Raw genomic sequence first — 23759 nt, 5'->3', positions numbered from 1 at the left:
CCTGCTATAGAACACTGCCCAGGTCTGAAATCCAGTGAATAGTACATTAATGTTGCTGAAAAGGGGCTTTTAATGTTTGTATAATGCTGCATTTGACACAGTTTCCTGATGGGAATATACTGAAGTAAAAATCAGTTTGAAGCTGGCATCATGTACATACAGTACATACACTATATTTTTATTCTTGTCATTGACAAGCAGCTCCATGTCATTGTGCTGTCTAAGGGCTGCAGTCTAAAGACAGCCCGGGCATGCCATTGTGTGAAAGTATGATACTTCATTGTCCTTGCATATGCTGAGTAAAGGTTAGATTTAGTAAGTCCACCTGTTTGATGTCCTCCATCTTTAATTGCTTAAGCTCTCACAGATCCAGGAAATTAATTCATCATAACCTTGTGCAACCTGGTCACATCACACAGCAGCAGTGGAGGAGGTCCACTGGACACACATCCTCTTCTTCATTGACCACTGACAGTTTCCAGGCTGAAACACATGCCCTCATTGTGCAATCAAGCATCAACAAATTATGCACAACTTTTAACCTCCAACCTCCTTTTCCATGGATGCAGGCTTCAGCTAAGGTAACCCTATCCTCACACAAACAGTCAGCCAGCCTTGGTGCTACTCCCACTCCCCTCTGCGCTAAGTCTGAATCCTCCTGCTGTCACAGTGTCCCGGACAGCTGCAGCTCCTGTTTACTGCCTTTACCTCTTTGCAGCACAGCATTCTTCATACTTGCTCAATGTCAGCAACAGCGTCCGTCAATGGGGCAGAAGCTTTTTTCCCTTGTCTTCAGTTGGGCCACTGGATGGCATACTAATAACTATTCTAAACAGTCTATAAAAGCTTTGAGCCTTCTCGTGGGACAATTTATTCAAAGCTGTACTGGAAGCCTTTTAATTTTGGGTTACTGCTCATGGGTCACTGGAAAATATGAAAGTGTTTATGAGGAGTTGGGAGGTGCCTGGGTTCAAACCCTCTGCCCTTTATTATGCCAAGATCTCTGAACGGTTATATATCTCTTGGGACAAAAAAACACATTTACACTCCCAGTGGGCAGCCTGCAGAGTTCATTCACCTCCACCAGTCTGCACCTGTTACTGTTTAGGCCTACATAATAGCTATGACATTAAATAATTAATGTTTTAACCCAGATAACTTTTATTTAAGCTCATTTATGGACAATTGGATATTTGTTGACATTTGTCTAATTATGTGATTGTTCTGTATAACACAGACTTTAAAGGTGCTATATATACATATATACATTTTTGCTATTGCTACATAGCAAACATTAGCATAAACAGCTGTTTATTTACAAGTCAAGAGGAAATGTTGCGAGTTCAGGATCAAACATCATTCCTTTACTCGCCAAGAGTTGTCTCCAGCAGTGAAAAGCGGTGCCAATGTTAACTCTTGTTTTACCTCTATTTCACATCATTTCTTCCCCTCCACTGATGTTAGCATGCTAACCAGCTAGCTGAGAAGATACATAATTAGGGCTTGTAAATACAGCAATGAATAAAAGCTCTTGGTTAGCAAACAACTGTTAAAATGTACATATAGCAACCCACTGAAACTATTTTAATTACACTTAACTGATACAAAAAAGTGTGTGTCTCTTGTGTTGTTGTGAAAATGCAGCCCATGGACAATTAAGGTTGTATGAGGTGAGGTTGTATCTTTTTGTCCATTAATGTCTGTTTGTTTTGCATTTCAGAAACTTTGGAACAGATTTGGACACAACTTTGTGTAAAGTTTGGTAAGAGGGCAAGGGGGAACTTAAAAAGTAAGACTCACATCACACCAGAAACCTCTTATTGGCCCAATCAAACAACATGGGAGCACTGAAGATCTGACTTCTAATTCAGACATAAGTGCCTGCCAATTTTTTCCAAACTCACTATTGTAGCAAAGAGGCATCTCTAATGACCACTAAATAAATACAGATTAAAAACTGATTGGCCATGTGGAGCTGGTGTTATGAGGTAAAATGTGATATTACAGTTATTAGATAAAATGCTAAAAATGAGCAAAGAGATACAACTCATTTCCCACTTCATTCACAGTGATGAATACATTTCCACCAAGTCCAATTTGTGGAACTGGCATATTTTGACTGTTGCATATTGAAATTGAGTATACTCGCCACTAAGTACAAATTTAGTCCAAGATGTTGGTGTTGTACTGAATTATTGTCTTCAACAGCCTTAAAACAAAGATTGCATTATCTTACTTTTGTAACAGTGGCCATCTATTATAATTGTCTCTGTATATGGGTTTCATGTCAAATGAAAGAAAGGTTTAAAGAACCTAATTAAGGCTAGAAACATTGCAAACATATATATCATTTGAATAGCTTGTTGTTAAAAAATACATATGTGTATTCAGTCGGTGGTAATGAATATAGACCAATTCCCATGGAAACTATGCGCTCATGACTGGGAGGGTTCAGCAACTTAAGAGTCCTGAGGCATGGGAGCCACGAGGGCCATGCCATGTATGTAGGACCAGATGGCAGTTGGGCTCATTTTCAACAGCAAATGGCTTAATTTACTTTTGGTTGGCTTAGTTAATGTGCTCGCTTGGCTCTTTGTGGGGATTCATCTAGTTATGAATTTACCTCATGCCACTTGATCTTGTGGTCTATATTCATGTGAGGATCCACTAAGAGCATGAAGCTCAGTAAAATAAGCCTTTTTCTGTCCTTTCAGACCACAGTGGAAAGAAATGTGCTACTGGTGACACTTTAGTTCAACTGAAGTAATTCTAGTGTAGCCATATTTGTGCATAAACCTTACATACATACTCAGTATTTGGCTGTTAAATTGTATTTCTGATGCTTCAGCTGTTTGGCAAATCTATTCTGGTTTTTATATGCTGACATTGAGTATCAGGGCAAATGTGCCACATTTAAACTCTGAATCACTTACAAGTAGTTACTTTTAGTGTAGTCTATTGATGCCTCTCACTTTGAGTTTCCCAAGATGGAACCATCTCCACTGCAGCAGGCTTCTGGTTCCCTCTTTCTCACCGAAAGACAGAGGATTACTCAATCCTGATTTAGATTCCAACTCCTCTTTCTTCTGCCCACTGCGTGTGCCGTAACCAGATACTTCTCAGCCCCAGTGAGTATCTCCCACTGGGCCTGTGGGGATCCAGATGGAGGCCAGTCCCCACTGTGTTTACCATCCGGCGATGTAAGGTGTGTTCATACGCTGCCTGTCAAGAAATGTACCCCTGTTGTCACCCTTGGGACTGCATGTGCCCAGGACAGCAGGGTGGTTTCTGAGAAAGAGAAGAGGCTTGTGAAGCCACGCAAGAGGGTGCCGACAAGAGCTGGCGTTGTTTTTGTATATTATACCATCCAACAACCTGGCAGAAAGTCAGCATTTTCTCAGCCGCCTGTGCCCTTCTTCTGTTTAAAATTCCTGCTAAGAGTCAAAACAAAGCTGTGAAACTATGACTATGTGTATATGCACAGACAAGGATTATTCAAACAGAATTTTCAGATACATATGACTTGTGTTACACTGACCTTTTTAGTCAACAATGTTTATGAGGATGGCAGCCTGCATTCATAACATGCTATACACAGACAGGATGCTTCACAGCTCTTATTTTTAGAAGATGGAGTCACAAACCTGCCTCCTACCTGCATCACGCGAGTCAGTTGAGTGTTAAGGAATGCATAGCTGGCTTTTTTGTAGCATGTATAGCCCACCAATAAGCCTCTGTGACAGGGCGCTATTAAAATTGTCATTCTTTTGGCTTCAGTTTCATGTCTCCTGAACTGTTTGTCGCATAGGGCCCAGACACTGTAGTTAAGGGAAACAAATGGATCACTCTGATTACAGAATGACAGATTTTCCACTATATTTTGTTGAGAATATGTTGGCAGTGTAAGTATTTGAATTTACTTGTCTATGCTGATTTAAGCCATCTGTGGAAAGGCCCTGGTTTTGATTCAACCAAAAACAGTTAACATCATCTTTACTCAAGTTGTTTAATGCTGTAACAGCTGTCTTTAACCTGAAAGACACAAAAATCTTTTTGTGAAGGAATGTGTCAAGACACTATTGTGATACCATAACATGGTGGTTTTAACAGCCTGGGACTTGTTGGATATTTCATAGGCTAATCTCAGAAATCAGACTCATTATAGATGAATTTAAAAAAAAAACACACAGAGAGAGAATTCTTTCAGCATTTCACCACCATAATTTTACTCCTTTCAGTCTGACAATATAACTGAATAGGTATCAGAATAAATACAATATTAACTGCTCAGATAATTGAAATGTACACTGTATTTTATGGTGTTTGGTCAAAACCTTCAGCCAGACACACACCGAATCAAAAAGCACTGGACTAATAAGTAGGATGGGAGTACTGCTTCCCTGAGCCTTTGTCTGATCACAAAAACATGGTGGTGTTAAATTTAATTAATAAAGCCGTAACTTTAGCAGTAACATTGAGGTGACATTGATGATGCTCCAATATAAAAATAATCCTCTTTCTTTTCTGTGACAATGTTCCATGCACCTTAACGTTTTCAGTTCTGACTTCTTGGTAATTTGACAGATCACTGCATGCATCCTAAAGGGCAGGTAAGTAGGGGGAGGGTAGTGTGAGCCTATGTATAGCAGGAAGCGTGCAAGACTTCTCGCTGGCATGTGTCCAAGAGTGGGCCTAACACCGGGCTGTGACAAACAAACATTTTCCACAAGCCTTGGTTCTCATTTCTCCCGGTGAGGAAGTGTCCGTGGAGAGGTGCGAGGGAAGCTGGAAGGAGTATCACCATTGCTCAGGGACAACCCTGCAACCCCCACAATACCATATAAGAGACTGTGAAACCTGAGAGCCGCTTTTAAAGGTCTCTTCCTCAAGCTGTGAACATTCAAATACTCTCACTTCAATTTGTCTACACATGAGCCTGTAAGCCTCTTTCCCCTGTTCAGAGACCAGCGGTGCAGGGATGTGATAAATAATAATTCACAGTGGCATTCAGAGCGGGGGGTTAACTCTCAATACAACAGTAATTCATCTATCACTTGCTGCTGGGATAATATGAGTCATATGAGCTCCCTCTTCTGGTTAAGTAACACACAAAACTGGAAATATCTTGTAAACCAGCTTGAAACAAAGCCTGCTATTGTGCAAATATTTTTTGTTTTCAGTTCTGAAACAGAACCATGCACATTGTACTATTCTAATGCAGCAACACATTAGAATAGCTGCAAATCACAATAGAGGAGCTCGAGGCCTGGAGAAAGGTCATACCTTAAGTGGTTGGAATTGTGTTGAGAAACAAAAACCTGAGGATGGCAGCTATGCTATTACCTCTGCTACATTGGCAGCATCTGTGAGATGCCCAAGCCCTCTTCCAAAGGTTTTGTGAACCAGTTATAACCAGCTCTGCCCATCTTAGAAGTCTGTGAAGGGACAGCTGGTGCAATGTTACAGCTCCATTCACACGTACTGCATTTCACACAGTGATGAAAATCCAAGTTATTCTACATTTTGAATATTACATTTATAAATTGAATTCATCTAAGTATAGAGTCATTGATATCAACAGAATCTGCTGTTTGAGAAAACATTTTACATTTCTTAAATTGTAATTTCTGTGTGTGTGTTGCAGCACACAGCAAAAGTTCAGTGTTGTAAATAGCTGTGTTTCGGGTGACCATGTGACTTTACAGTGGCCTTTGAAGGGAGAGGTTACATTTAGTCGCAACTGGTCGTGACCCTACTCCCACAGGTAACCTCAGTGGGAAAGTTTTATTGGTGTATCTGGTTATGATGTAGAGGGGCGAGCACGAGGTGTCACATGATAAACCCGCAGATCAATGGGGAACACAGGGAGGACAAAAGGGGCAAAAACACACAGAAGATCTTGACTGACTTTGTAAAATTATGAAACCTGTCTCAAAATCTCTTTCTCTCAAAATATTTATATATTATATTTATCTAGGTGTTGCTGAAATCAAAACAGTCTATCTAAGAGTATATTGAACCATCAGGTGTGACACAGGCAGAGAAAACAACAAAATGAAATCATGTGCTGTTGCTCTTTGATGTTGTTTATTTGTCCTGCAATGCATCTCTCATTAATAGCACTAAAACAACATGAATCACAGAAAAGTGACATACATAGCCACTTGTATTGGCCCAAAATAGGGAAATAACTTGTAAACTCATGCAAATATGACATTGAGGCATAGTCTCCTTCTCCTGGCAATGTTTTCTCTGCTATTAATCGTAGTTGTTTAGATGTTTATGTGGGAAGATGTCTCAAGCAAGACTCAAAGAGAACATTTTGGTTGTCAACATTTTTTATGATCTAGGGGTGGGTGCAGTGTCAGTGCACATGTGACTCTACAGTGGGAGGAGCTGGACAAAGGCCACTCATTTCTAAGCTGAAGTCACTGGATATTAGGCCCCCAAAATAGCCCTGCAGAAGGTATATAGGGGTCCTCTCTGACCAGCCTTATCAGACGACTGCTCTGTGCAACAGCAAGCATACTGTGCAAGAAACCATTTTGAATTTGGATGGGAAAAGTTCACGACAGGCGCCAAAAAGAGGAGAATAAAAGCTAACAGAGGGGGATTGGGACATAGTGAGGTGAAGCAAAGGATTTGCTTGCACTATACAAAGTGAGTAACAGCAGGGACCATTCCAGTTGGAAACTAAAAGGATAAGAGACAAGAGAGGAGAGGACAAAAAGGACACACAGCAAAGGATACTGCTCTTTTACTGGATTGGAGCATTCTCTTGGATTTCTCACTTCCCTCCTCCTGGGCTGACAGCAGAGGAGGAGGCAGAGCCACAGCCACTGCAGTGATGAAGTTCAACTACCATGTACCGGTGTCAACGTACACACGCACCTCACAGTACACACCAACATACCACACACCTACCTATTACACCCCCTCACATTACACACCAACGCACCACACGTCCACATATGCTTCTACAACAAAATACACCCCGACACAGTACAGCACAACACATTACACTCCATCACACTACACGTCCACTTACAAATCTGCATCAACATACGTTCCTTCATATAGCAAAGGGTCACGGTACAGTTCAACACATCGCACACAAGCACAGGAGAAGCCTGCGCCTGCTATACCGGTCGCACCTGCTAAAAGAACTGTGCACTTCCCCAATGACATCATCTTTCCAGGATATTGTAAGACGAGGAGATTTGGAGCAAATTGGTCGGTTCATGAGAGCGAGGAAAGTTCGTGTGGATACAATCTTTCACTCAGGTGAGTTAACTTCCAATTCACACCATTTGTCCTGCAATGCTCTCTGCTGGCATTCAAAAGCCTAAACTAATTAGTTCTAACATTAGAAATAATGTAAACCATGGCATCATTAGATGTTTAACAGTGACCCGACTGCATGGTTGTGTACAGCAGTGCTGCTGCAGAGGACTAATGTAGTCTTGTGTATGCAGGTATGGCAGCACTACATGAGGCTGTGCTAACAGGAAACCTGGACGTGGTGAAGCTGCTGGTGAAATATGGCGCTGATGTTCACCAGAGGGACGAAGATGGCTGGACGCCACTTCACATGGCCTGCAGCGATGGCTACCCAGAAATTGCAAGGTAACATATTACTTGTTCATGCCTTAGTGACAAGAACAAGAGCAGGTCACGTTAACCACAACAGCCTCACTAGACAAAATGTATCGGTATTTGGTAGTTTGGTTCTGAACATAAAAAAAACAACATGCATGAAACAGTGACATAATTCAACCATCACAATACACAGTGGTTTATAGCATAAAGCAAACCCAAGGGATTAAAAGAGGAGACAACACTGGATAGGACAGAATTTACAATATCCAAAAATCTGTGAGATGTTTTGTGTTTATTTATATCCATATGGAGAAATGGTGGTCATAAAGTGATCCACAGTATAAATTACATTACAACCACAGTATAAGATACCTCTGAATTTTCACAGTTCTCCTTATTCTGAAGTCTCTGAGTTGAGACAATGAATAACCACAGCCACTGAAGAAGTTACACAGATGACAAACTATGTCATGTATCCATGTATATTTTTGCAATGGGAAACCTTTGTTTGTTTAACAATATTCTACTTCATTCTCCTCTCAGATATCTGCTGTCGATGGGAGCCAACACAGAGGCAGAGAATGAAAGCGGAGAGAAACCTGTGGACCTCATCGACCCAGACTGCAAAGAGCTGGCCAAATTGTTTGAGACTGGCTGTGTGTGACCAGACACTATATGGACCCAAGAGACAACAGCAAGAGAGAAGACAGAGAGAAGAGCCGCCTCTTGGAAAAGATTTTTTTTAAAAAACAGTACACAGGGTGGAGGAACATAGCTCAGGCCATGTCACTCATCCTGTAAAGGAAGACAGTGGGTCTGTTTGTTGGTTTCAAAAGTGTAGCACAAATTTTTATTATAGCCATGAAGCAATACTCCTTTTCTGGTGGTTTCTGTAATATTTTGTTTTATTTTACTTTATTTTGTGCATTTGTGTATTTGCCATACCGCCCGTGTCTACTCTGCAAATATCACAACTCATGTAACATAATGCCAACTATGTGTCACTGAACTGAAATGTCATCCTTACTTCATATGTACAGTCCTTTCTGAGGAAAATTAGATTCATTTCTATCCTCATGAATATTTATTTTTGAGTAGCTGGCAGCCTGTATTATTTCCAGACTATGGACACACTGTATACTGAATTTTCAACACACAATTTGGGCCGAGATGTTTGTGTCTTATACAAAGAGTTATGTATCCTCACTGCTGGGCAGAAAGAGGATCATCCAAATTAATAATTGATACTGCACTGATAGGCCAGAAGAACATTGAGTTTATGCTGTACAAGCACTTCTACTGTTGCAGTATTTCCTCCCTTATGTATTGCTTTTATTTTTTTTCTGTAGTAGAAATGCGAATATCAGCGATGAAAGTCTTATAATTTTCTCTTCAACAATTATTTTTGTACATTTTCATAAATAAAGAAACCTTTTATAAATATGACTGAGTTGCAGTTGTGTAGTCTGTTAAAGAAAAATGACAGTGTATCACAAGAACTAGAGAGATCACACTGTATTTCACCATCATCTCTTCAAGCTGTAGCTTTTCAACCATCCTCTGTATTGCATAAAGCATTGTTACTATGGTACAAAATAAATTGGGATACACGGTGTGCTCTCAACTTCAGTCAGGTTTTTCTACTGATAACATCAAAACAAAAATAAAAAATATTCTGACATGAATGTAAAAAGTGAAATACAGTGGCAACAATAAAAAAAAATTGTAATGTTGTTGGTTTTTTTTTTTCTTAAAGAAGACTTGAGATATTTGTTTAAAGAAAGTGATAAAGAAGGTGGGTAAATGACTATATTGATTCATTACCTTGACCTCTAGTGTTCTCTATTGTACATTTTTTGTGTTAATTTCATTATTTTGAAAATAATTACAATCATTATTATGATTATTATTATTATCATCTATAATATTATACTGTATATTATTTTTTGAGGGCCCTTTCACTTCCGTGTCCTTTCCCGGAAATGATTGGTTGGCATTGGCAACGTTTTAGCCAGGTCTAACGGCGTACACAGTCTCTGAATAAAGAAATCGAAAGGAAAGATCATAAATAAGGTTTGTTGAATATCTTAACGCTGTGTTCTTTACTTGGGAGACTGAAAATGTTATTAGTGGGTTGAGCGTGTTTCTAAGAAATATTTTTTTTACCGGTAACGCCTGTGAAATATTAGCTGTTTTAAGCTAACGTTACGACAAGACAATGTAAATCTCCAGCTAGCTGGCTAAAGTTAGCTAAAACTATTGTGTCAGCAGATCTATAGTTAGCTGTCCCTCAGGACATAGCCATAAGAGAACACAGATCCTCTCCATTAGGAACGATTTTAGAGACAATTCGTACTGTTGTTCATAAGAGTTAGACCAGTGGTAAACATACTAGGTTTGGCTCTCTAGCCTGATGCTAACACTACTGAAGCTACTGAGGTCGAAACGTAAACAAAAGCCTCTTGGTTTCCTAACGTCAATATTTGTTCATTTCGTACAAACTCTTAGTTTACCTTTACTCTTTAAACATTAATTAACACTTACAACAATTAGTTATAATCCCTCATATTGTTCCTAATGTTACTTCATTTATCAGAACCTATCAGAAGATATAGTTTAGTTGTGGTGTGAATAGCTAACAAATTAAACTTGCGGTCTAACTAGCAGCGTCAATAATTTAACGTTTCTAATAATTAGTGTGTTAATATAACAAACCATGTAAATGTAGGTCTGTTGTGACATTTAGGAAGCAGTAGTGGAGGAAGTGTTCAGATGCATTACTTACGAAAAAGTACTACAATGTAGAAATACTTCATTTCTAGTAAAACACCTGGATTTCAGGTAATTTCAAGTAAAATTAAGTAAAAGTATGAAAGTATAATCATGGAAATGTACCTAAAGTATGTAAAAGTACACGTAACTCAGAAGTTGATTTTGTGACTGTTATACTTTTAAATGGTTAGCAGCTATTTATTACGTTCTTTATTGGTTTTTTTAATTAATTGATTAATTGTTTCATCTATGAAACATCTCATCTTGTTTTTTGTAAAACAGACCAATAGTTTCAGCTCCATACTATTATATATATTGTCATTAATTATCACTGATGCATTTCAATTATGTTATATAAGACTGCAGGTAGTGATTATTTTCATCATAGATTATCCTGCTGATAATTTTCCTGATTTATGAGTTGATTGTTTGGTTTGTAAAAATCTAGTTAGAAATAGTGAGAAATGTCATCACAGTTATCCAGCGCCAATAGTGGCACCATCCTAATGCTTGCTTTATTTAGTAAATGGTCCACACCTCAAAATCATTCATAAATGAGTAAAACATATTGCAATTATCAAGAGGAAAAGCAGAAAGTCCTCACATTTAATAAGCTGGAGCCATGAAATATTTGGTATATTTGTCTAAAAATGACTTTAAATAATCAGCAAAATACTTACCATTTAATTTTCTGACAGATGACTTATTGATTAATGAGTAATAATTTCAGCTATAAGGTTGTATGAAAAGAAAATGCTCAAGTACAGTACAACTTTCCCTAAATTGCATGCAAGTACAGTACATGACTAAATATGTTTTGTTACACCAATGTTAGAAACTGACTTCTTAGATCACATGGGAATGCTAATGTTGTCACTCTTGTTTATTCTTAGAATCCAGCTGAGGATTTCTGAACCTTTGTATCCTTCAAATCCACTCACCATAGAGGAGCGAGGAGCGAGTACAGACTGCAAACAGAATGACCAGGTCTGAAAAACATTGACTGCAGTTAAGTGCTAATGCACAAGTTCAAATGGGCTAGTGCTATCAGTGATCATTATAATTTCATCAAATGTAATGGTATGTACTGTGTTGGGCTTTAGACACAGAGGAATATTATGTGAAGTTTAGTTTACAATAATTATTCAAAGACTCTAATGAAATGTCTGTTTGTGCTGCTAATTTAGCTGTTTTCATGTTTATGAAGCTCATCTGCTCCCAGGATGGTGAATAGTTACAAGCGGACTTCAAGCCCCCGATCCCCTACTAACAGTGGGGAGCTTTTCACCCCCGCACATGAGGAAAATGTGCGCTTTATACATGATAGTAAGTATACTCTCTAACACTGACATGTTGAATCTTATTTAGAATAATTTAAGCCTTATGTTTTATGTATGATCACAATGATACATCTCTTAGAACAAAATATTGACATTAGCAAACAGAAGATTTATGTCTGAATCTTTTCCCCTTTCTTCTTTCTGCATGTTTGTACAGTTGAGATAAGTGGGTGATTACTGACAGGTCTATTGCAGGTGACTTAAGTTTTTCTGTTCCATAACTCTAAGAGTAACATATTCAGATAAAAAGCTTTCTTCACTTGAAGGTCAGCAGTCATTTTGCTTAATGGAGACCCATTTAAAGAAAATCAGACGACGCTGTGGTTCTGTATTCTGGATTCTGAGCAAGTCAGAAGTGTGCCGCATGTAAACGGGATCCATATGATTTTGTTTATCTCACATGTAAAGGTGGGAAATATCAGAATAATTTAATCGCATATTGCTTAAATCTAGAGGTAGCATTTTGTTCATGCAATCAGCATACTGCTATGTGAGGGCATGATAACAGCAATGTCATAATAGCATTTTCACATGGCACCTTGTTTACTGTGTGGATTTGTGAGAGGTGGCTTGTGGGATTATCTTTTAAACAAACAAAACCTATGTTTACATTGAGTGTTACTCACTGAAACAAGTCAGTGGAATATTTCGAAACCATTAGTAGGATTATGTGTCATGTTACCCATGTGCACAAGTACATGAGACAGACAAAAGGAGGACCTACTTATAGAAAATGCTCCATAGTGCTACCTGGGGTCTAAAACGCCACAGGGAACCTTTAAGTGCTGAGAATAATAGTGCCTGTGTGGTAGGTCCGAGGGCTTGGACAGTGACTGACCGTGTAGTTCAAATTACCAGAGATCACGGTCCAGATTGTATTTCAATGAAAACTTCAACCATCATCATTAAAAGCAGTGCTACAGTATCTGAATCAGACAACTTCATTTGCCTGCTCTAAGTACAGGTAGTGGCACTGAAGCACTTACTTTGTTTGAAAGTGCTAAAGAATGAGTCTTACCAAACACCAGCACACTGTCTCAGATTCAGTGAGAGTGGAAACTTAAACTACACATTTCACCTTCATTAAGTTGAACTTGTTGTGTACCTTTAGTCTGTCTAGCCCTGTCATTACTAACAAGTCTCCAGGGTAGGATAAGTTTTCTTGAATGTAACAAAAACATTGAAGTCTTTTCCCTTCCTCAGCCTGGCAATGTGTGCTCAGAGATATCAGATCAACACAAAATAGTGAACGTAATGACCGCGGACCACAGGAGTATGTGGAGAAGAACCCAAATCCTAACCTACATTGTAAGTTACAGTGAAACTTGGTAGTGAAAGTGATTTTATTTTTATGTCACACTGAAGGATTAAATCAACCAAGCACAGACCAGTTAACAACTTGTTTCTGTCTGCTTTTGCAGCTTTCACGCCGGTGGACCTGAGTGACCTCAAGAAACGCAACACACAGGACTCCAAGAAGTCCTAGTCTTTCTGATGATGGTCCGGTCGCTTTTTTCCACCCATTATCCTCGAGAACTTTTCCTCCATCAGCCCTTGGTCAGCCAGAAAGTCAGCCCTGTCGGCCAGTCTAGCGCAGAATGCCAATCTCGTTTTTAAACTCTGGACCATAGCAACCCCTCATCTCTTTCTTTATCCTCTACAACCAACTACGAAGAAAAGAACTGGGATTTTAAGGAGAACAAACTCTCCCCTCTCTTGGTTCATGTTTTTTTCAAGTCACAATATCCTCATATGTACATTGTTTATGTGGATGGGACTGATGCAAACTTTCATCAAAATTTGCTGACATCTGATGCTGAGGTACAAACTGTTGACACTCTCCACAGGACACAAAAGACTGCAGTCTTAAATCCAAACCCTCTTTTCTTTACTACTGCTACCTATATGACTTTGGAGGAAAATGCGAAAGGGCTGACTTCTTTTTTTTCTTTTTTCTTTTTTCTTTTTTTTTTTTGTTTTGGAAGATAGTTTGATCAATAAATTGTAGAGGTAATGAAATGGTCACATTGGGATACACACTTTATGGGCAAGTTTTGGAAGCCAAATGCAATGTAGAAGGCCAACGTTTTTATTATAAATTTTCTTGCCCTCAAATGGACTTTACTAAGTAGAGACCTCCCCAAGTATGCCGCCCTTGGTTAACCCTCCCCCCTTCCCTAACTGAAACAAAATGTTGAATAAAAGACTTTTACAGTACTCCTGCTTGTATTGATCCTATATAAATATTGACCAGATCGAATTTCACTGTGGGTGCATCATGTGAGGCATCACAACTATATGAATCTTATCATCACAAAACAAAAAAGAATGACTATGTGTCTTGTCCATGATGAAATAAAAGACAAATGCCCTTAGTACTGCAAGGGCTTGACATTGGTAGAGGAGCCTTAGTGAAACTCACCCTGCATCTTACAGCAGGGGAAATTTCATAAAGCCAAAGATTGTGCCACTGGTTATTTGTTTAAAAAAAAAATTGAGCTGCAGTTAATAATTGTTTTCATTATTGGTTATTTTTTAAATTAACTGATTAATGAGCTGAAATGGCTGTTTTATCTGACTATAGAGATTTAGTTTAATATAGTGAAAAGCTAAGAAAAATATAAATATTTAGGGCTGGAACCAGTACAAATTCAGCATATTTGCTTTAATAAAATGACTTGATGAAAATGAAAATTGAAACTCATGCAGATTAATTGTCTTTTTAAAGACAGAACTTTGAATGAGTCACTGAGTATTATGATCCAGTCATTCAAACTGATCAAGTGACAATGTCACATTGCATTTAGTATCAGTAATAATCCCTAATCCATAAGAGCAGTATGGTGTTTATTTGTTCAGCCCTCGTGTTGCGTGATGACGCCATGCTTACGTGCAGTACGTGCCGTACCAGTTCGTCTATATTCAACGGTCGCTGGCTCATTGTGTTTTCCCGTCGGTGTAGAGAGCGTGGATCTTTGAAAGGGCAGGGAGAGGGACCAAGCAAGTCTAGGGTGTATTTTTTATATTTCGTCGAAAGTTTAGCATTACCGGGGCAGCATAATGACCGATAAAATGGATATGTCTCTAGACGACATTATCAAGCAGAACAGGCAGCAGAGAGGTGGAGGCCGAGGTGGAAGAGGTCGAGGCCGCGGAGGCTCAGGCGGCGGTCGAGGAGGAGGCGCTGGGCGTCTTGGAGCCAGCGGCGGAGGATTTGGAGGCCGAGGCGGCGGATCCGGCCCCATGAGGAACCGACAGAACCTGAACCGCGCTAGAGGCAGACCAACGCCTTACAGCAGGGTATGAGAAAGTTAGAGGAATGGGCAGAAAAAGGAAAAACCTTCGGCAAACCTGAAAATGCCTGGGTAACATCCTTCTATTCTCCAGTAGGCTAACCCTCTAGCCAGCTTGCTAGTCAAGCGAATAAAGTAATCGCTAACCGCCGAGTTTCCCTCGGAGGAGAGCTCTGTAGTTTGCGGTTAAGCATTAATGGAAGTTGTATGCATAGTTTGTCCCTTCTCCCACAACTTATATGTGTTACTTCATTTTCCAAGAAGAGGCCTTTTGGAGAGAGCGAATGTGTAGCCATATTGGCTAACTAAAGTTGGATCGTGAAGGCCTCGGCGGCGCCATTTTGAATCCAGCACCTTAAATTAGAGCTAGTCGTCCACGGGCTGTAAAGGTCCTTTCCACCCAAAGTGTCAATATGATGGTGAGAGGAAAACACTTCTTCGAGAAAATTTGCCCGCAAATGATTTTTTCACCACCCTTGGAAGCATAGTTTTTGTCCTTGTCCCGGTGCAGCGTCGAGGCGGCCTTTTATTCGGGAGTGGCTGGCGGGTTTCTCAACAAGGCCTGTTTGGTGGCTTTTCAACCAGTGTGGCTGTTGCTTGTGGATGGATCAGTGGACTACAACCCCCCCGATAGTGTTCTGATAAGGCAAATCTTCACTCCTTAAGTGTGAATGGGTATCTATACAAAACCAACAAAAGCCCCAATCAAAATGGCGTGGTCTCAAAATGGACGCTCAGATAATCCACTCTTGCATAGTGGATAGCTGGCCATTTTCTAGTTGTTTTTCTGGTCAGTCCCCACTCCTTTTACGGACAGTTCCCCTTCATGAAAGCCAGTTTCGTGGCTTGGTAAAGAACTTTTGGGCCGGGCCGGGAAAACTTGGTGCAACGCTGGAGGCAACGCTGCTTCAGATGGCGACCCCCTGTGTACCCGAGGATCATATCTGGAGAGCCTTTGGTGGAGGTGCAGATGGCAAGAGAACAGTGGGCAATATTGGTACAAGTTGTTCAGGGTTTAATATAGAGATTGTGGGTGGGTGTGGGATTAACAAACTTTGGTCAGTTTGACTTAGTAGTCACTGATGTGTACAGTCTCAGAAGATGCCACAAAACTCTATAATTAAAAATATTTACAGTAGGTGTGTCTATAGAGGTGATACACAACACATCCCCTTGCTTTTATGGTTACATTGTTTGTCCTGTGTATGTCCTTCTGTCTGAAGTGATTCACTTGCTTGTAGTGATGGGGTGGGCAGGGAACATTGGGGACCCTCTTGGGGGAGCTGAGCACCCTGGCCCTGTTGGAAGTGGAGCCCCTGCTTGCCCCAACACCCAGCCGTGTGGACTCTGTGATTGACAGAGGCAAGGGGATCCTGAAGTCAGCAGGTGCGTTCTCTTTCGTCTGTTGCAGCCTAAACAGCTTCCAGATAAGTGGCAGCACGACATGTTCGACAACGGCTTCAGCGGCTTCAATGGCGCTGCTGGGGGTGGCGGAGGAGCTGGTGTGGAAACTGGAGGGAAGCTCCTTGTCTCCAATCTCGACTTTGGGGTCTCAGATGCAGACATTCAGGTACTTGGGTTACTACCTTTACTTTTAAAAAGTTTGTAGTGAGATGATGCTTTTGTGTTGGTGTGCTACAGGATGTGGCAAAGAGATGGCCGCTCAGATTTTTACTTTCCTTTTCAGGAACTTTTTGCTGAATTTGGGACCCTGAAGAAGGCTGCTGTTCACTATGACCGATCAGGAAGGAGTCTGGGAACTGCAGATGTCCATTTTGAGAGGAGGGCAGACGCCCTTAAGGCCATGAAACAGTACAATGGCATCCCACTTGATGGTATGCCCCAGACTCAAATTGAATGCTACAACTGCAATGGATAACTTTTATCTGATGTGATGGCTGTTATTTTTTGATAGGAGCTATGAGAATATAATTTTTCTGTCGCTACTGCCTTTCCCAGGCTGTGAGGTTAATTACATCTTTGTCTCTCCAGGGCGGCCCATGAACATACAGCTCGTCACATCACAGATTGACACACAGAGGCGACCTATGCAGGGGTAAGTGTGGGGGACTTTGTTTAAGAAATTAACTTGCAAACATGTGGGACACTGTATGTGATGGGCATTCTCGTTTTCAGTCTGAACAGAGGTGGTGGAGGCATGAACAGAAGTCGTGGGGGAGGCTTTGGAGGCATGCAGAGAGGCCGCGGAGGACGTGGTGCAGGCGGTGCCAGAGGAAAGGGTCGAGGCGGACGCGGCGGTAGCAGCAAGCAACAGCTGTCAGCAGAGGAACTCGACGCCCAGTTAGACGCTTACAATGCCAGGGTATGTTCAGCTGTTTGATGAAGGTCCCGTCACCAACTAACCAGTCTTGTTTTGGCAGCTGTCTAATTTCACTCTTGTTTCGTTTTCTCAGATGGACACCAGCTAAGAAATGAAGCTCCTCCAAGCTGTCATCCCTTCCTCTCTGCACAGAGGGATGGTTGTTCCAAATGTGCAGAATATTTTACACTTTGTCGTCTTCTGATGTGATTGAAATTATTGTTCCAACTTCTTCTTTTAAATGCTCCGAAGTGTTTTTTACCAGTGTTTTTTTTTTTTTCTCCTTTTTTTCTGATGAAAATGGTTTCGACTGTAGGTTAATGTGAATTGGGGTTTCCCAGTTCTTCCCCCTGCCCTGTAGTTACTGGACTTGTAATAAAACTTGCAGTACATATTAACCAAATGCTGCTTCTCTCTTGTTTCTATGTCCACAACCTTTTGAATTTCATCCAAAGAAAGACCTTACAGATATTCTGTTCTAAATGCGGTGACTGTCTACATGTTTTATCTCTTATATCTGTTTTTGAAACAGCATAAAGTCTACAGACTCTGTTTATACTGTGTGTTATTTGAAATCAAGTGATTCCCATCAGTAACCAGAGATATTACATAAGCTTTTGGTTAGATCTAGAGGCATCTCAATGTGGGGGGCATACAGTTACATGATGGGGGTCTTGATGTTTTGGGATAACAAGTTGTGTGGATTTCAGTAGATTGTGTTGGACCTGAAGTTTTGAAACCAACGATGACTCAAATGAAGAGATGGAAATGTTTTATTGAAACCAGGCTTGGCTTTCCCCCAGAGTTAACCACTGAAATACTATGATCCAGCTACAAAATAACTGCCATAAACACCCACAAAGCCATTGTGCGTAGCCAAACGCGTAGGATGAGAAATTTCCCACAGTAGTTTGAGCAGTGTGATGTTGATTAAACAAACATGGTTATATCTGCCGTGCTGCTCTAATTCACCTGCACAACGTAACCACTAGATGTCGTCCTGCTCTCTGTCAAACTGGCAACAACCATATATGGTCTAGAAAGTTTGAGTGTCTGAGCCTACCGGGTTTTTGAAATGTACTCGTGCTGTCTGTACCTGCTTGCCACGCCTATGACATGATCATTCAGATCATGCATTATGCATCATGCATTGTGTAGGCATTATGGATAAAAAAAAAACTTCAGAAGTTGCTGTGCTGGGATTGCTCAGTCTGTGAATGAGCTAAAACTAAGTGGAAGCGAACAAAGTTTAAAATATCTGGACCTCCAAACGCGGAGCGCGCCCTGTAGATCTACGTGCCCACGCGTGTCAAAAGCGCATTTTTCCCGGAAGCGTGTCGGCAGACACAAAGGTTTCTATTGTTAACATACAGCTTCCGGTTAGTTTTTCATGATTGAAGTCAAAGAAGTTTTCCTTTTTTCCCTTAAGTCTTGGACGTTTTAAGTTGTTTGTTTTTCTTTGTTTTGAATCTGTATAGTATTTACATAGTAGTGTTATCGATCAGTTGATGGACTAAATACAATATAAAAATAATCTGTTACACATTAAAGGTCTGCATTCAAAAAATTAAGGTAAATAAATACAATCAACAAAATGAACAGTGAAAAAATAAAAACATTTATTATTCAAATCAATTAATCAAATTAGTGGATTATTGATGGATTAAAATTAAGATAATTTTAACCACTGTGTGCTACTATACAGTAGTTGAATCTACATTAGCTTCATAATGAGATGATATGTAAAGTAACCAGCAATCCCAAACAGATGGAAAATGTTGATAAATGCAGTAGTCTAAAAAGTGCGCATTCTCTTTGAAATGTGGTACAGTAGCAAGTATAAAACAACATAAAAACGAAATACGTACATAGTTGATTTAGATAAAAGCGCTGTAGTAAATGACGTTCCCCAGTGTCAAGTTAATTAAAAACCTGAATTTAAAAAAATCTGAATGAAGTTTGGACAGTGGTGGAAGGAGATGTCTTGTTAAAAATAGCAACACCGCATTTAAGAGTAAAAGTCATGCATTCAAAAATTTACTTGAGTAATGTTCACATCATTATATGGTTTAAGTACCAAAAGTAAAAGAAGAATGGTCGTTTCGGAATAATGTTTGCTGAATCTATGACTAATACATTCATGCATCACTTAACTGTTGTAGCTAGTTAAGTTGGAAATAATTTCAGTTACTTTATGTGGTGCTGAGTAGCTTGTGATTTTTATATATTAAAACACGTAAAAACTTTCTTTTATTTTGAAGGCTCTGGACCGGACATGGTGTCCTCTGTTAGCGGCCGTTGCCTGAGATTTTTCTCCGCTCCTTCACTTCACTCGCTCTCACCACCATTCAGAGGAGACTGTCCCAGCCTACCAGTCAGTGTGACGGTAAGAATTGATAAAACATGGCTTAAACTCGTTTAATAACTCGTTTAAACCTTCTAGCAAACACACCTGAGCTACTATGGCGAAGTTAGCACGCTTTTCAGCACTTGTAAAATAAGTATTTGCTAATCTACAACCGTGAACGTGAATTTAGGAAAGGGCCAATTTGTTTACCAAAGAGCAACTTCCTGCAGTCAGGGTTGTTCCCTTTTTAATGTAGATTTATCAGGTTGTTGTTGCAGTTTGACGGTCTCAAACTCCTTCAATTTATTGCTAAGTCATTACAAAGTTATCCGGCGGCAATGAGAAGTAAAGGAGCAATCAGTAGTTGTTCATTTCCGGGTGTTGAGCCTGATCTGAGCTGACATTGTTGGCCATTAGGTAACGATCAGCCATTGCATTCACTTGTTCACGTTAACACACATTTTGAGTGGATGCACTAACTAATGGACCAAAAGATATGGATGAGTTAGTCTACTTTAAATGTCTGAGTGTGAGACTCGACAGTCATGTGGTATAAGAGGAACATTTTCTGCCACTTCCTGGAACTCATCTCTCTTTTAATTTGAATTGGCCCGGAGGGCTCACACCTAAAATCTGCCTCCATTTTGAGTTTTTGAAGGCTTTTATAGTCAAATGCACATAGGTCACATCTGCTGAGATCAAACATGGTTCAAGTGACAGTCACTTTAATGTGATAGCTAAGTTGTGTGCTTTAGCTGAATGAGTGATAAGTGATTTTTCAAAGACATCAACTGAACCGTTAATCCTCCCTTTCTTCCAGTGTGTCTGATTAATGGCCCTAGAGGAATACCCTCCCACACACACACTCCCCAGTAAGAGTTGAGGAACTTTAAGTTAATACATTTCTATCACATCCTTTTTCATTTGCTTCATCTGCAGCCTTGCAGCAGAGGCCGGATGTCTCATCTTGCAGTTTCTATTTCTCTGGTTTGAGCTGGCTGATCTTTAGTAGGCCTTAAATAGGCCGAATTAACCGCTGTAGGCATTTTCCTGACATCAGCTTTGAGCACGTTCAAGCAGCTCACAGGGAGTGAAGAGCAAAGGTCAAAACCACTGCTCTGAAACCTAAAATGTTGCACAAATTAGCTTGTTCTTAAACATTTTGATGCAAATGAGTGGTATTAAACTATTTTATAAACGTACATAAATGCTATGTTTAGTTCACTTTGATTTATTTCATATGATAGAAAATATATTTTATGAGAATCAGCCCTTTCTACATCTACCAAATCTACATCTACAAATCATGTCAGTGGCCTCTTCTGTTTTAGTTAAGTCTCACAGGGGAATAGGCGCAGGGATGCTCGCCAGCCACTCCACACACAGACCATTGGGAGCTAGTAATGATACGTCTCTCTTTCTCACACTGTGCAGTCCTCCCCAGCCTGTGTTTCACATTCTTTAACCACAAAATTTTGCCTTTTAAACAGTAATTTGGTCAAATACTCATGTGACATGTTCAATACCACCTGTTGTATAATATCATATTGTTGCTATCCTTGAAGAAAGCCATTATATGGCTGTAATCCTGCATTGTTCAGAGTCCATCACCTTTGCTGAGGCTGTTGCCTAGGGAGGCAGACTGAATCTGGGCATGTTGCTGAAACTCCCGTGGAGCAGGGGAATAAGCCCTGACCTTTCAGCTGGCACCTTGGCTATCCCATTCACTCATGGCTTCCTGCTGCTGTACGCAGGGATTTCTCACTGGCTATTTTTAAAGCTTCCTATTTGTTCTGGTCCTTCCTGGGATAGAGGTGTGTTTTGTTTCTCATTCTCCCAGGGCCACCTCTCTCTATTGCCCATTTTCTTTGTGATCAGATTAGTCTTCTTTACTGATAAAACATTTTCTGTGTGATAGACATCCTGCTAAAATAATCTTGCTTTGGCCAATAGCTTTTCACGTCATCAGTTATCACAAGCTCATAATATGTTTTCTAGCACGTTTCTTCTCTAATTTTAATCCCTTTGCATTTCTTATTTTTTTTCTCTCGTTGTCTTCTGTATTTCTGTTGGGGCTGGGTTCCTCTGCATTGCATCAGCTCCGCCAAGAGCTCTTGGTGCAACACTTCCTCAAAGCTTTGGTATGTGTTGCACTACATCCTCGACTTGGTGGAACCCAGCATGATTTTATCGACGACATAACATCTAGTCTGTGCCAGTGTCCTTCTCTGTCAGTTTAGCATCTAAAGATGATGAGGTTGGGTAGGCCTCACAGGTTGAGCATTCAGAAGATGAGTTTGCCTCCGCTCTGCAGCATACTGTGGTTTACTGCTTTAAAGGATATGAATCATCAGGCCCGAAAAAGGAAGTTTGCAGTAATGTCTTGACAGACAGAAGAACTAGCGGCAGCCTGGCATACAACACACCCTCACATGTACTTACTACTATATCATCAAGTCTAAGGGCATAGCTGTATCCAGATTCATTTCTTAAAACAAACAAAAAACAAAAAATTGCGGCTGGTTATCCACTCGGGTAACAGAGTGAAAACCAGCACTAAGATGAAAGTGGGAAGAAAATGGCTGACAGTGGTGCTTTGCATATAAGAGTTTGATGACACTGGAATATCAACAGATGTGCATCAAATTCCGCTCAAGGTCAGAAATACGATGATAGCTACACAACACTGTACAAAGATACTTGTGAGTCGATGCATTTGCTGCATTGACACATTGCTGGAGGATATACTGCAATTTCAACTGCTCCAGTTGCATTAGAAGTGTTGCAGAATCATCTATTCAGCCTCAGCAAAGTCAAAGGGACCAAAATGCTGATGTGAATAATAATAATCATTTTTTATTTATTTTTTTTTGCAGAGAAATGCTCTTAAAGCTCTTATTACAAGATACAGAGAAGTGTAGAGAAATTGTGTAGATAAAAAAGAACAAATCTAAAAGGTCTCTGGCGGGCTCGGTGTCTGCTGCACGAGAGAGACGACTAACAGAGACCAGAGATCAAAGCAGCCAGAGATCTGTGAGTGACATCTTCAATAGGGAGGTAAGGCCAAGAGCTAAATGTCACTTCACAAAGGTTGCCAGGTCTCACTTTTAGAAAAGCAGCATCTATGTCCTGTTGTTGTCTCTGAGGTAAATATGCTTTGCTCCTAGTAACAGTAATCCGGGTATTAATCATCAGTTGTAGTACTTCTACTTCTCGATTCATCTGCAAAGGTCGCTCTACTGTGCGTAATTTGCAGCAGCTGCTGTTGAACTACAACGCTCCTGTTAGATTTTCTGATATCTGCCTGCCATATGCCTGCAGCGTAATCAGAGGAAAACAGGGCTAATTAAAATGTTTCTTTGCTGCCAGTGTCCATGGTTTGTCTGATATTATACAAGTATTAAACCCTTGCAAGCACAGAAGCTGTATATGGCTCGGCTACCTGTCGCTCCTCCTTTATCCTTTGCCATATGGTTGCGGCTGACAGGTGGCATCAACTGTATGATCAGTGGCACCAGACAGATCTCAGTAGATTACATCAAACAGCAGTCATATATGTATTATATTAAGTCAAGTCTGCTTTGGAAATTCAACCAAATAATATTTACCCAATTTCTGACTTAGTTGTTTACTTTTCTTTTTACTGTGAAAGACTTTGGAGATGATCGTTAACTCTTTAAGAAGATATTTACAGACCAGACCATTTTTAGATCAAATCAAAGAGCTAGTTTTTCATTGTTGTATTGAAGTGTTTTTCTTGACAAAAGAATTCTTGACTAAACAATATTTATTTTACTGGTATTCAGTATTTCATATCACTTAGCAACAAAAGTTTATGTGTTGCATCAGTTCAGTGTAATTCAGCTGAAGAGATAAGGAAGACATTTGAACATCACTATATCAATATCTAGTTTCCTGTCACCGTATCAGTGTTGTATTGATTTATCACCCACTCCTACACTGATGCATCCTCTTTAAAAAAACAACTGTCCTTAAAAGACAGTCAGGTTCCCCTGCACTCACAAACACGCGCAAGCACACCCGTCCACTCCACCTCATAAAGCCTGTATCATCCCGCAGGGATTCCC

General features: G+C 40.1%; 3 protein-coding genes across 5 annotated transcripts; all 3 read left to right on the top strand.

The window, feature by feature from the left end:
- Positions 1-6467: 6467 nt before the first annotated feature.
- ppp1r27a (protein phosphatase 1, regulatory subunit 27a) lies at positions 6468-9045 on the top strand. The gene is given in 4 exon segments (XM_018672820.2): positions 6468-7192; positions 7194-7284; positions 7476-7626; positions 8143-9045. Coding segments are annotated over 4 exon segments (708 nt in total). The 5' UTR covers positions 6468-6847; the 3' UTR covers positions 8264-9045.
- Positions 9046-9562: 517 nt separating this feature from the next.
- mcrip1 (MAPK regulated corepressor interacting protein 1) lies at positions 9563-13928 on the top strand. 3 transcript variants are annotated; one of them, XM_018672818.2, is made up of 5 exons: positions 9563-9672; positions 11265-11358; positions 11594-11697; positions 12915-13019; positions 13133-13928. In XM_018672818.2, the coding sequence occupies exons 2-5, from the start codon at positions 11351-11353 to the stop codon at positions 13195-13197; spliced, it is 282 nt and encodes a 93-aa protein (XP_018528334.1). In that variant the 5' UTR covers positions 9563-9672; positions 11265-11350; the 3' UTR covers positions 13198-13928. The 3 variants fall into 3 exon arrangements, with proteins under 3 accessions (XP_018528334.1, XP_018528332.1, XP_018528335.1); XM_018672816.2 differs by having other exon boundaries at positions 11579-11697; XM_018672819.2 differs by having other exon boundaries at positions 11559-11697.
- A 706-nt stretch (positions 13929-14634) lies between these two features.
- alyref (Aly/REF export factor) lies at positions 14635-17727 on the top strand. The gene is made up of 6 exons (XM_018672815.2): positions 14635-15011; positions 16416-16574; positions 16692-16839; positions 16997-17060; positions 17141-17327; positions 17419-17727. The coding sequence occupies exons 1-6, from the start codon at positions 14772-14774 to the stop codon at positions 17431-17433; spliced, it is 813 nt and encodes a 270-aa protein (XP_018528331.1). The 5' UTR covers positions 14635-14771; the 3' UTR covers positions 17434-17727.
- The last annotated feature ends 6032 nt before the right edge of the window (positions 17728-23759 follow it).

This window comes from Lates calcarifer, linkage group LG11 (assembly GCF_001640805.2).
Source record: "Lates calcarifer isolate ASB-BC8 linkage group LG11, TLL_Latcal_v3, whole genome shotgun sequence".
NCBI classification, from domain to species: Eukaryota; Metazoa; Chordata; class Actinopteri; family Centropomidae; genus Lates; species Lates calcarifer.
Note: the sequence above shows the minus strand (reverse complement) of the source record. Positions and strands in the feature narration are given on the sequence as shown.